Source organism: Glycine max, chromosome 16 (assembly GCF_000004515.6).
Source record: "Glycine max cultivar Williams 82 chromosome 16, Glycine_max_v4.0, whole genome shotgun sequence".
Lineage (NCBI taxonomy): Eukaryota > Viridiplantae > Streptophyta > Magnoliopsida > Fabales > Fabaceae > Glycine > Glycine max.
In genome coordinates, this window is record NC_038252.2 from 19,440,809 (window position 1) to 19,454,562 (window position 13,754).

A 13,754-nucleotide genomic window follows, 5' to 3' on the forward strand; every position below is an offset into this window, starting at 1 on the left:
TTTTTTGGTGATTCTTTTTTCGTAAAGTTACAGAAACTTACGACTTTCGTAACGATACTTGTTTTCTTTTCGTAATGTTACGGAACCTTGCGGATTACATAATCATCCCCTTTTTGACATACGGAATGTTACGGAACCTCACTATTTATGCAACGATGCTTCCTTTTGATTTCCGGTGTGTCACGGAACCTTACGGATTGTGCATCAATACTTTCTTTTGATTTCCGGCACGTCACGGAATTTCACAAATTTCCTAATGATGGGTGCCAAGCACCTCAAAATGACCAAACACAAGTTGCATGCCACCAAGCAAAGGTCCCCGGACGAAATTAGGGTATGACAATTGCCTAGCGCTGTTCGTGCATCCTCCACCAACAAATCTTATCCAGAGCCCCGTGAATTGATCGTCATTCATGCATCCTCCACCATCGAGTCCGGAGCCCCACGAACTGATTGCCTAGCGTTGTTCGTGCATCCTCCACCAACGAATCTTATCCGGAGCCCCATGAATTGATTGTCATTCATGCATCCTCCACCAACGTGTCCGGAGCCCCACGAATTGATTGCCTAGCACTGTTCGTGCATCCTCCACCAACGAATCTTATCCGGAGTCCCATGAATTGATTGTCATTCATGCGTCCTCCACCATCAAGTCCGGAGCCCCATGAATTGATTGCCATTCATGCATCCTCCACCATCAAGTCCGGAGCCCCACGAATTGATTGCCTAGCGTTGTTCGTGCATCCTCCACCAACAAATCTTATCCGGAGCCCCATGAATTGATTGTCATTCATGCATCCTCTACCATCGAGTCCGGAGCCCCACAAATTGATTGCCTAGCGCTGTTCGTGCATCCTCCACCAACGAATCTTATCTGGAGCCCCATGAATTGATTGTCATTCATGCATCCTCCACCATCGAGTCCGGAGCCTCACGAATTGATTGCCTAGCGTTGTTCGTGCGTCCTCCACCATCGAGTTCGGAGCCACACGAATTGATTGCCTAGCGCTGTTCGTGTATCCTCCACCATCCTATTCGGAGCCCCATGAATTGATTGCCTAGCGCTGTTCATGCGTCCTCTATTATCAAGCGTGGAGCCTCTGGTGACTGGAAAATATGGTTTTTTGTTATTTTCCCGATCGGTTCATTCGCCAAACATGTGTATACGTATATATTATGTTATTGGTGTTTTTTGTTTGTGTTTGTTTTGTGTTGTGCAGAGAAAGAAGAAGGAGAGACGAGAGTCGTCATAGACTAATCACGGAGAGGGCGAAGACGGACGAAATCAGTGTTTTATCTTTGCTTTCCTCTTATCTCCGATAAAAGGTAAGTAAAGAGGGGCAACTGTCATACCCTAATTTCGTTCGGGGACCATTGTTTGATGGCATGCAACCTTTGTTTGACCACTTCGAGGTACTTGGCACCCTTTGTTGCGCAAAACGCGAAGTTCCGTGACATGCCGGAGATCAAAAGGAAGCATTGTTACACAATCCGTGAGATTCTGTAACATGCCGGAAATCAAAAGGAAGCATCGTTACACAATCCGTGAGGTTCCGTAACATTCCGAAAGCCAAAAAAGGAGTAATTACGTGACTCGTAAGGTTTCGTAACCTTACGGAAAGAAAACAAGTATCGTTACAAAATTCGTAAAGTTTCGTAACGTTACGGAAAAAGAATCACCAAAAAAAGTAAGGGCTGTATTTAGTAAAAAAGGGGTGCAAATTGCAACCAGGTCCACTTGGGCCTTCTAGAATGTTCCTCCAGAAGGCGGTTGCTTCTGGAGGAAGCAACCTAGCTCTCCTGGGCGAGCTGGGTGGCAAGCTCTTCCCCTATTTTCCTATAAATAGGGGGAGGAGTGAAAGAGAAAGGGTTCAACCCTCCGGGTACTTCGGGATCACTTGAAATTAGTGAAAAAAATTGTTTCCTTGAAGAAAATCCAAGCCGAGGCGCTTCCGTAACGTTTCCGTGGGTGATTTTGCGAAGATTTTCAACCATTCTTCGTCGTTCGTCGTTCGTTCTCCGTCGTTCAATACCTCAGTTTTTCTCACCAAGTAAAAATGGATCATTTTAAGGTCCAACGCCTTAAAAGGACCTCCTTCCAAGTAAAAAGAATCGCTTGATTCGCCCTTTAGAAAGAACTACGTAGGTCTGATTTCCTCTTCGATGGAGTGTACGTAGGAGCAAGAGCCCCACTTTTGTTGACCTCAAAAATAAAAAGGAAATAAAAGTTTAGGTACACAATTTCACACAATTCTAATTTAAGGCTGTTGTCCTTTGGGACAAACGTGAGAGGTGCTAATACCTTCCTCAAACGTAAATACAACTCCCGAATCTGGAATATTCTTCATGACCGGTTTCCTTCAGTTTTTGCGACGTTTTCCACAAATAAACGTTGGTGGCGACTCCGTACATTTTCCTCCTTTGGAAGACGCACCCGTGAACCTCGCCTCGCTCGCCCGCAAAAGGGTAGGTTGCGACAGTTGAAAACAGTATAGATGATACATAGTATTCGGTCATCTCTTTCTTCCTATCACACACATTTGCAATTAAATAAAATACCTTTGTACTTTGTTTTGGCATTTAATCAACTTGTTTTGACAAAATGATTGTATGCATCACCAAAAGGACAATGCCAAAATGCATAAATTATAATAGATAATTCACCTTTTTTCTCAATCGAGTCAAAACAAATAAAAGCAATCTTCTACTTTATAGTAGGTAATAATTCTTATTTCTTACCTATGTTATATTAGTTATTCAAATGGAAGATCACAATAAAGAAATAACAAAAGAAAGAGGTGTATCACTTATAACTTTAAATGATTGTTAAAAATCTATAAGAATAAAAAAAAATCTATGAATTTGTAAGGAATAATATGCAAATGATATGCAAAACTTATGTACTACGTTTTGCAACAGTAAAAATAATTCTCCAAACTCTCTGAAATGAAAGATTCTATTCACTCTTCCCAAACCTCTTCTTAATTCAATAGGAACATCCAGAAAGAGTTTACATAACTTTGTTTGGCTGCTACATACAAAGGCTATCTTTCCACATATAATATCTTTCCCTGTAATAATTTATTATAAAAAAAGTTTAATTATATAATTGATCCCTTAATTATAATTAAAAATTCAATTGTGTCCCTTAATTATTAAAAAGTTTTATCACATCATCTAATTATTAGAAACACTCAATTGTACCCTTTCTGCCAAATTCCATTATTTTTATAGACAGAAATAGACATTTTACATTGATTGCCAATAAAAATGATGTAAAACAAGAAATTTTTTCATCGGTTGTCAATATAAGAACAACTTTAGTGTTAAATGTTGAGCTTAAGATCTGGTCTTCACAAGATCTCTCAATAAAGAAGTTGGGTAGATCTTCAACATGGAGAATGGGTTCTTATACAAGAACCCTTAAGATTTGCACATTGTTAAAAAAAACATTTTTTTTACTCTCTCTCCCTAACAGGAAAATGTTGGAGAGACCAACATAAGAGGAGATGGAATGATGATGAAGAAGAAGCCAGTAGCAGCAGACCATAAAAACCAAAAAGAAAAATACACATAATCACATAGGGGGAAGGAGGTCGCGGTAGAGTTCCAGAAGGGGGAATGGGGGCTCATAGTGGAGGGTTAAGGGGAGGAGGCCGTGGTAGAGAGGGAGGGGGAGGGAGGCCGTGTCTAGGCCGTGGCCAAGGAAGAAGAAAGAAGAAGGAAGAAGGAAGAAAAAGAAATGAAGAAGAAGAAGAAGAGGTGTAGGATGAGGCCATGACAGAGGAAGAAGAAAGAAGGAAGATGAAAGAAGAAAGGAAGAAGAAAGAAGAAGAGGCATGCCTGGAACAAGAGAGAGGGAGAGAAAAAAATCAAAAAAGAAGAAAGAAAGAAGAGGAGAGAGACTGAAGGGCGATAATGAAAATGGAGGAAAAAAAATGAGTAGGCAAGCCGCGGTAGACATTATGTACACAATGACCATTATTGTGTACACAGTGAACGTTATTGTGTACATAGTGGTCGTTACTATGTACACGGTGACTGTTGTTGTACCAGAACAAGAAAAAATATTTGGAACGAAGAAGCATGCACAATAATGGGTGGAAAAAAATTTGTTGTTACACACATAAACATTCTATAAATTGGTTCAATACAAAACGCATGGTGCTCTGCGTGACTTTGTTACATACTTGCAAACAAGACACAATATGCATACAAGAGAAATTCATCAACAACTTCAAGCAAACATGATAAAACATATTTGGCAATGTTACAATCACTACAATAATGAAATTTTATTTTTCTTTGGCTATAATGTGTTGCATTTTTTATTATCAAATTTATGTATTTTTTATTTGTTTAACATTTAGTCATAAATAAAAATTAAATTTATGCTCATTTCCCTATTTCTTAATATTTATAAATTTTTTTCTTCCATGTTTCATTAAATTTAATTACTTAATTAATTATATTTAATTTAATATTTAAAAGTGAAGTTCATGTGAAACCTATAAAAAGCTATCTAAGATCTCAAATAAAATTTATCACTAAATAAAAAATGAGAAAGATTTTAAGAGATCTTCAATTCTACGTGATGTTGTAAGGTCCGCCAAAAAGTGATTTAAGATTCCAATTTGGGATCTATCACTAAAGTTGCTCTAACCGATATAAAAACAACATCCTTATTTAAATTTTTTTATTAGTGTAAATAAACATTTTTACATCTATTGCTCATTCAATCAATGTAAAAAGACAATTTTAGATCAATTTCCAATACAACCGATATATAAATATTTATCTACAAAAGCTTCCGTCAATCAAACTAACTAACGAAGATGACAGAAAAAACATAATTGTAGCAATTTAAACAATTAAAAAATCTGATTGAACTTTTTTAATAATTAAGAGACTCAATTAAATTTTTAATTACAATTAAGAAATCAATTATATAATTAAGCCTAACAAAAATTCAGATGGTTCAAGTTATAGGTATGAAGTTGATGTTATTCCTTATATTAAGATTTATAAGATGAGTACACACGAAAAATAACTTCTCAGTAACAGGATAACTCTTTTCTACAACAGCAAGCGGCTCTATCCAATCCTACAAAGAATTATTGCGTCTCTATACAGTAACTACTACGATACAAGAGTAAATGAATGCTTTGCAGCACCAAATGGCCGAAACATGGAAGTGGATTTAGGCAACATTCTTCTGGTTTAGAGGAACCAGCAATCAATTCCATGACCACAGGCAAAGACAAAAAAAAGGTTCAGGAAGCTATACACATAGTAAATTCTTTGATGGTTAATTTGTCAAAATATCTTATCTACAGTTAACATTTGTCTCTCACGTGGTGAGACTTAGCAGCTATGCGTGCTGTTGAACCGACAAAAACTCAGGATCCTTAATCTTCCCTTCATACCTTATCCATTGCACTGTTTCATGATACATGGGAAAGAACCGCATCCGAATTGCTGCGTATGAGAAGTATGGTATAAGGGTGGAGATCACCACAAAGAGTGTCACAATCCAATAGGAAGGGGATGGAGCAAGAGCTTCAATGAAGACTTTGTAAGCATTTGTGGAAAAGTGTGGGGGCATTGCTCCATATACCACGAGAAAAAGATACCACAAAAGAATGGAACCCCAGATGAAAAAATGTTGGATCATGGTGAAGTAACTTACAGCTAGTGCCATTTGCAGGTTTACAACCCAAACTACACAAGTATACATTGCTGCTCCCAGTATATCCTTTCCAGCAGTTCTCCCCTCCACATCGAAGGCCTGGAGCTCCATCGCTTTTGTGCAGAAGAAGAAAATTATTAAGGCACTGATAAATCCATTAAGCATCCAGCTGAGTATTCGACGCCAACTGAAAAGAACATTCTGTACTCCTTCTTGATATAACAAAGGAAACTGCCACATTAACAATGAATCATCATCAGAGAAGCAAACAAAGGAACCCCATGTCAATCAAATCAATGCTTCTGTATTTTTCTTCAGATACAACCAAGGGGGATCTACCGCTTTAATATATGTGACAGCTGTGTTTCAAAAACTATGGCCACCCTTAGAACTGACTTAGATATTAATCCAATCAAAATCAATTAAATTTAGTAAATATAAATTGGACTCATTCATTCAGTGGAAAGTCAAAGTAGCTTCATGATGAATTATAGCAGATAAAGTACTAAGCCGTGACTGTTAGGCACAATATAGGTTTTATTAAAGTACAAGTATGGTGTACAACTTGCTGTGTTGACTTCCATGTATATTATATTTAGTGGATAATAGTGTAATACATCATTTATTCGTCTCAGCAAGTAGTCTTAGTATTCAATTTGAACCAATGCTCCATGCAGCAAAACAAACTACCAGAAGTTCATTAACTAGCCAATGCTCAACTATAACCAACAGTGTCCAGATGAGCTTCTTAAGTGATCAAAATGACCAAAGCCAAAATCAATGAGGCCTGAAGCTAGGTAGGTATCTTGCAATCATGAGTACTACGCAGATTTTTAATGTATTTATTTTATTTTGCTTTTCTATGTGCAATCGATTTAATGACAGCAATAGTGAATTTTCATTTCACACCCACCAGCAAAGATGACCCTCACATATCAGATGGCTAGAAGAAACTGACCTTCAGGCAGTACCGAGCGGATACATCCTGATCAAATACCCCAAGTGCAATCACAGGAAGTGACGAAAAGAAAACATTATAGAGAGACAAAAACCAGTCGTTGTATGCAGCTTGTCCAGAGAATGATGCATACACCTCATATAAGAATAGAGTAAAACCAAATGTGATATTCTTGTAGAAAAAATAGCATATCTGCCAATGAAAAAATTAATTGAATGTCAGAGCTTTACTATATATTTTAGAACAACTCTACAATGTTTAAATCTAATCTAATTGTAAGCATGGTAAATACCATAGATGAGATCCTCCGGTAACACCAATGTCCATGCACCAGAAGTAACCGTTCCAAATACCGGAATTGTGCAATTGCAATATCACTAGACATAACTGCCTGGGGGATTGGGAGAATAAGACAGAAAATATTGTTTAGAAAATCACAAGCACAAGTTAAAATCAATAAAAAACGAAAGAATATTTTGTGAATTTTCCCATTACCTGCATTCCTTCAACACCACTTATACCAACCCCTATATCTGCTTCTTGAAGCATTCCCACATCGTTAGCTCCATCACCAATAGCTAATGTTGTTTTCCTGGCTCCAGATTTGACCAATCTAGTGACCTTTAAGAGAGGAACAAGAAAAATCATTACTGAAAGCTTAGCTAACCAGAATCATTATCACAATTAGAATATTATATACAAAGAACCGATCGAAAAAGTACCATTGCCTTCTGCTTTGGTGATGAGCGACAGCAAATAACAGATGCACAGCGAATCGCAAGCTCCAGAAACATGTTCTTCATATTATCTTCTAATGCATAAGCAAGTGATTTTCCATCAATAATCAGAGCAAAGGCCTGATGAGAGCTCCCTCTGTATGCAGTGAGTTGTGCAGCACCATCAGATATCTGAAGGAGTACACTTTGCCTTGATGCCTAAAAGATGAATCAGCATATATAATATGAACAAATTTTCAAATCTACGACATCAGTACTAAGACACTAATCCGCCAGCAATCACAAATTCAAATGATGCTAAGGCATGTTTTAATGTGAAAAAATAAATGGAAAGAAACTGATGGAAAATTTGTAACAGCTTAGAGCTTAAATGTACCAATCAATATCATACAACTCAAAGTACACATGCATGCATTGCATTTCTAATATCCTCTGAAATAGTAAAGAGAAATGCTATGCTAATGCAGGTACTGAAATTTCTAATATCGCATTCTCAATCTGTTTTGTTCAAAAAAATAGAATAAAATATAAGTTCAAATGGCCAGCAATATAAACTATAAAGCAGATTAAGCTGACTTCTCAACTACGCGTAAGAGGATGTCACTGGAATATTGCAATATTGAAGAAAAACAAACTATTAGCATGCTTGCTAAAACATTTTACTAGAAATGCAAGCTAAATCATGATAGATGAAAACAAGACTAAGGTCTCAAGTTTACTTTACCTTTGCAATAGCCATCTTGTCTCCATCCTTCTCTAGTGCTTGAATTTCTGGACTATCCAAATGAATTATAATCTGCTTCATTCCTTGTCTAAGCAAACTACAAGCAAAACTGCAACGGAATATTTATGTCAGATAGCATGGAATAATATCCATAGTAAAAAAGGCATTATCAGAATATAATACCCAATATTGATTGCAGTCTCCATTTTATCCCCTGTCAAAACCCAAATTTTAATTCCTGCTCGGGCAAGCTTGTCAATGCATTCAGGAACCTAGCAAACAACACGAGAGGCATCACTTCCAGTCCTGCTCCAATGAATAAATCTCTATAAGTAAAACTTGTAAATTTATTCTAACTCACCCCATCTTGGAGCTTGTCCTCTACAGCAGTGGCACCAAGAAGAATTAGGTTCTTCTCAATCTTTTCCGATACTTCCTCAATCAGTATATCCTGATCAGCACTAACTAAATTCTTTGCCATAGAGAATTTATTATCAAACTCCTTGTATTCTTCTGCATCAAGTTCACGATAGGCTAGTATAAGGGTTCGTAGACCTGCATCAGCATACTCATGCACATGCTCCATGGTTTTCTCTTCAAACTCCCTCCCATTCTTGGCAAGCCTTTCAAACATGATGCTGCATGAAAGTATCACTCAATAGGGTGAAACACACAATAAATGTTGTAAATCAAAACCATTTGAGGTTACAAGCAAGTTTATCACAAACCTGTCTGCACCTTTGCAGAGAAGCAAAATTTTCCCTTCTTCATCTTCCACTATCACTGACATTCGCTTCCTTGAGCTATTGAATTCTAAACAATTGAGAAGCTTGTACTTCCTGCTAAAAGAAACTAGTTACTGAATATCTGTATCATTGACATGCAGAGAGAAATCCTGAAATGTAGTAGCTATAAACAATAACCAAGTTGGGTATACCTCATTTAGAAATATTAGCATTAGGTTGCATGAATAAAGTGAAGACAACAATATTAAATAGTAGAAAATCATGCATAAAAAATATGATGTGGACACAATTTAAATGGGTTTTTTTTTCATATTATGTATTTAAAAACAATATAAAGACTTTGGGAAAAACAGGTGCAAGAGAAAAGTACGAAGTCGCCTATTTTATGAGCTGCTACTGTAAACTGATCACGTGCAGATGACTAGACCAATACAGCTCTTTTTATTGAAAAGTACTTACTGTCATCAGATGACAGTTATAATAAAATTTCATGTGCCCTTCTTAAAGAGCATCCATCCTAAAGCTTTGCATATACTTACACAATGAAAAATGTAGCTGAATAGAAGTCAAATTCAAGAATTACTAAATAAACAAAACAATTGATAGCTTGAAACAACTGACCTTTCAACTTTCTTGCAAGAAACTGGATCCAACTCATATGTCAATAAACTAGTCTGACCCCTTTTGTAAAATTCAAAACCAAGTTCTCTTGCTGCAATCACAAATGCTGCTTCATCTGGGGATTCAGCCTCATATGAGACATTACCTGTCTCTTCATCCACTTCTGGTATGGCTGTATGACAGACCACCAATAGGCGAAAAAACTTCTGGATAACATCTGCATGAGGCTCATTAACCCAATTTCCATTTGTTATTCTTTCATCAGCAAAGTTAAAACCTTTAATGAGTGCCCTTTTATCTAGCGAACCCCTAATGTTATCTGCTTCTGATTCAATATCATGCTCATGAATTGATGGTGAACCTTTTCTTCTATCCATGGCCTTCTCAACCTCTGTAGCACCACGGCCATAAGCTACCCCAGCAATTGAACATTTAATGAACTCCATTGAGTTGCAGGTAAGAGTTCCAGTCTTATCAGAAAGTATTGTATCAACTTGGCCAAGCTCCTCATTCAAGTTTGAAGTACGAGCTCGAGCTGGTTTGTCTGCTTCCCTGTAGTACATATGGATATCTTGATTGATGAAAATGCTCTGAAGGACTTTGACAATTTCTATTGACACATACAAAGAGATGGGAATAAAAAACCCATATAACATTAAGGCTGTCAAACAATGAAATAAAGCAGCAGCAGCTGGTCTTTTTGGATCAAAGAAAACAGTAGAATCATCTGGTGTTAAATACCATCTTTTCATCAACCCATTTTGAAAGTCATCTTTAGTTGCAATGCCAAAGAAAATAGATCCAACAAATGCCATTAGGAATAAAATGCAAAACAAGAAATAGATGACTCTGTCCATCTTCTTTTCAATTCTGCTTCTTTTTGAAGGTGGGTCAGTAGAATTTTGAATAACCTTAGTGTCATGACCAGTGAAAATGACAGCTCCAAAAATATAGTCTGTATTACGAAGTTTAGAGTCGCGGAGAAGAAGTTGCTGAGGAGAAAGGGCATTATTTTTCTCTTCAAAGTCCATGCTCCCAACAAATGAGTACAAATTTGCATTTGGATCTTCACATTTCACTGTAGCTTTAAAATTTAGGAAATGGAGATCCTCCTGTAAGGAAGAAGTTACCTCTAACCCTTGTTTTAACTTTAAATTTGTCTCCCCATCCAAGTTCATGGTCTCAACATAGCAAACTGCATCGTCATAACTGGATGATAGTAACAGGAGGTCAGCTGGGAAGAATTCATCCTTCTCAACCTTCACTATATTCCCCACCCTCACATTCTTCCATGCAGTATATTCAAAAATACCATCAGCTTTATGCACTTTAACTCTTCTATTGTTCACCTCAATATCCTGCAGAAGTATTCAACTAGAAAAATTATATACACTGATGCCATTGCTTGTCACAAAAATCAACCTTTATCTTCCCTTTCCTCCTCTTTTTGGTTATCATATATTCAGCACTAAACTATTGTTACTTTAGAACTTTGGTATATTATTTTAATTCCATGCAAATATCAGAGTAAAAAATAATAAATTTTAGGGGGGGAAAAAAGGAAATTGACAGAGATAAACATTGTTGTAGCACTAACAAAATTTAACATCCCTCCCTACCATTTTTGGACATTTTGGTTTCCAACCATATGGGCATGTAGATCAAATTATCAACAATCTTCTAGTCTGGTAACAAAGTCAAGTTGTAGTGGGACATATTATTTTGCAATATGCAAGTAACACATCATACAATACAGTTCAATGTTGGAACCGTTGATTAAAAATAACACTTTAGATTTTATATAATTCAAGAAAAGACACTAAGGGTTGATTTGAACAGACCTCAAATATTTTATGAGGGTTATTAACTTTTTATCACTTGTAGTTTAAACTTAGAGGATTGAAAATCCTTTAGCAAAAACTATAAATGTGTACGAACAAACAACTTAGCAACTGCATTCCATCCCTTCCAAATATTACCAAGAAACTAAACAGAAGAGAAAAACAGTTAAGAAAAATGACATTATAAGAAGAAACTCAAAACAGAACAAATAGGTAAGCAGAATATAGCACCTGTTTTTTCCGGCACAAGTCTTCAATACCTTCTTTCACCATGGTTGCCCCAATAACAATAATCAGTGGAAGGATAGCACTGACAGCAGTGTATGGAGCAAGTTTTGTGAAGGCCAAGGTGCCAGTGACCAAAAAATAGAAGTTTGCCGCTCTCCTAAACTGTTCAAACAAAGATTTGGGAAAGAAAGTGGCAAGAGTATATTTTGTTGATCTGACTGAATTGTCTGCAAAATTCTTAACACCGTCCTCAACAAAGCTATCTGGCTCGTTGCAGAACACCACTCTGGAATAACCTTTTCCTCCAATCTGTGAATGATGATCTCCCTCAAAAGATGCCTTGCAGCATGCAAATGAGTAGATCTTGCTTAAGCGCAGCTTCCTCCTCCTGCCACCACTCATTCTTTATATCCTTTTATCCCACTGATAAACAAAATTTAACACAACATCAAGACACAGAAGTAACCCTTTACTGCCACTGCTAAAACTAGGATTCAAAATGGCAACTTTTCCCAACCCCAAATCTCAAAGCAGGCTCAACTCACTAGAACACTTTCTACATAATACTAAACTCACGGCATCTTCAAAAACAACCACCATTAACTACTGCACAAATACCCCGAAACTTGGTAATTCATGACACAAGTACCAAGTAAAACTTAAATAACAAATAAAGCAAGAAACGGATACTAAACCCCAGAAAGGTTCCCACCAGAAGAAGCTCAAAAACCCAGTAATTTAATAAGCAATGAGCAACAAAGAAACTAACCCAAATACTAATAAAATAAAATAAAACTAATAATTGAGAGTGACAATTTTTTTTTTTAAAAAAAAAGAGACAGGTAGAGGAACATGGAGAGTTATGAAGAAAATGATGACACAGGTTGAGACAAAACAAGCGATGGACACAACCCACAGCAGAACCTGGCCTGCAATCTGTACAGTGTAGTGAACAGCCAATGTGAAATCTACAACGAAAATACACTCCCAGTGAACCCAAAACACCAGATAATTATTGGTGTGGCAAAGAGAATAGCCAAGAAAAAGGAATAATAAAAAAAGGACAGCAGATTTGAACGGAGACGAAGAAGAAGTTTTGAACAGAGACTTCAATTATTAGATCTCACATTTGAACTCTGAAAGAGACAAGCATTTCCCTTTCCCAGCGTAACCATGACCAATTCAAATTGGCTTATATTTTTTTTCCAGAAACCTCAGTGCCATGTCAAAACCTTTTTTTTCTTTTCCGGATATAACAAACAAAACGCCAAAACGTTAACACAGATTTCCACGGAAAACGAACGTGCAGAAGCACACCCTCTCTCTCTCTGTCTCTGTCTCTCTCTCTCTCACTCTCTCGGGAAAGCTATGAATGAAGCTAGTGTTGTGTTTGTTGTGTCAATGATGGTGAACTGGGTGAGTAGTGGTAGAAGTGTCTCTTTCGCTCACTCTCATTTCTCGTTATACTTCTCATAACAAACTTCATAAAAGAAAAACAAAAAAGACCTTTTTTTATAACAATAATGTGGTATCAAATCGAAATCCCGAAACCAAAGCCATAACAACGTGTGACTAAAAGACAGAAAACGGAATGGGGGCTTTCCGTTTTTATTTTAAATTCTCTGTTTAAGCGAAAATTGACTTACCTAATTAAGCACAAACCGGTGTGATTTTTATTTTTAATTGCAGAAGCAGACAGAGAATCTATAGAGAGAGATGTCGTGTATAATTATTATTACTGTGATGAGCTGAAAACAATGGAGACATGGAATGGAAGTGGTTTCGTTGAGTTTTTTACTTGCTAATTTTGTGTGTGTTGTTAAGTAGCATGAGATGCGCCGTCATGGCGGGCTAACGTTCTGTCATGCTATATAATGGGTTTAGAATCTTTAGATTATTAAAAGATCTATGTTTTGGTACATGATTACAAAATATTGAATCAAGAGATCAATGGGTAAAGGACTCATGAGTTCACTAATCCGATAATTTAGTGATATCGTTAAAGATAAAACAAAACAAAAATGTTTGGTAACATGTTATCTTACCTTAAGAGAGAGAAAAAAAAGATTATATTTCATAAAATTAGCTTGATAACTAAAAAGTAAGTTAATTAAATGTTAAGTATTAGGTGGAATTAATTGTTGAATTAACCGAAGATTATGAAATAATAATAAAATAATTAAATCATGATTTATTTAAAAAAGTAATTA

At 36.5% G+C, this 13,754-nt stretch overlaps 1 protein-coding gene across 3 annotated transcripts; it reads right to left on the reverse strand.

The window, feature by feature from the left end:
* Positions 1-5,038: 5,038 nt before the first annotated feature.
* On the reverse strand, positions 5,039-13,361 carry LOC100792960 (putative phospholipid-transporting ATPase 9). 3 transcript variants are annotated; one of them, XM_041010309.1, is made up of 12 exons: positions 13,191-13,361; positions 11,548-11,967; positions 9,476-10,833; positions 8,837-8,947; positions 8,470-8,746; positions 8,292-8,380; positions 8,109-8,217; positions 7,370-7,582; positions 7,143-7,268; positions 6,940-7,038; positions 6,648-6,839; positions 5,039-5,920 (listed from the first exon to the last, which is right to left on the reverse strand). In XM_041010309.1, the coding sequence occupies exons 2-12, from the start codon at positions 11,944-11,946 to the stop codon at positions 5,372-5,374; spliced, it is 3,522 nt and encodes a 1,173-aa protein (XP_040866243.1). In that variant the 5' UTR covers positions 11,947-11,967; positions 13,191-13,361; the 3' UTR covers positions 5,039-5,371. The 3 variants fall into 3 exon arrangements, with proteins under 3 accessions (XP_040866243.1, XP_006599229.1, XP_003548741.1); XM_006599166.4 differs by lacking the exon at positions 13,191-13,361 and adding an exon at positions 12,672-13,084; XM_003548693.5 differs by lacking the exon at positions 13,191-13,361 and having other exon boundaries at positions 11,548-13,084.
* Between the last annotated feature and the right edge of the window lie 393 nt (positions 13,362-13,754).

Coding starts and splice junctions, on each gene's coding strand:
- LOC100792960 (XM_041010309.1), bottom strand. CDS start 11,946: ATGAGTGGTGGCAGGAGGAGGAAGCTGCGCTTAAGCAAGATCTACTCA. Junction 8,747..8,836: donor CTCTGCAAAGGTGCAGACAG/GTTTGTGATAAA, acceptor ACTTTCATGCAG/CATCATGTTTGAAAGGCTTG. Junction 7,039..7,142: donor GTGGTGTTGAAGGAATGCAG/GTAATGGGAAAA, acceptor CCAATCCCCCAG/GCAGTTATGTCTAGTGATAT.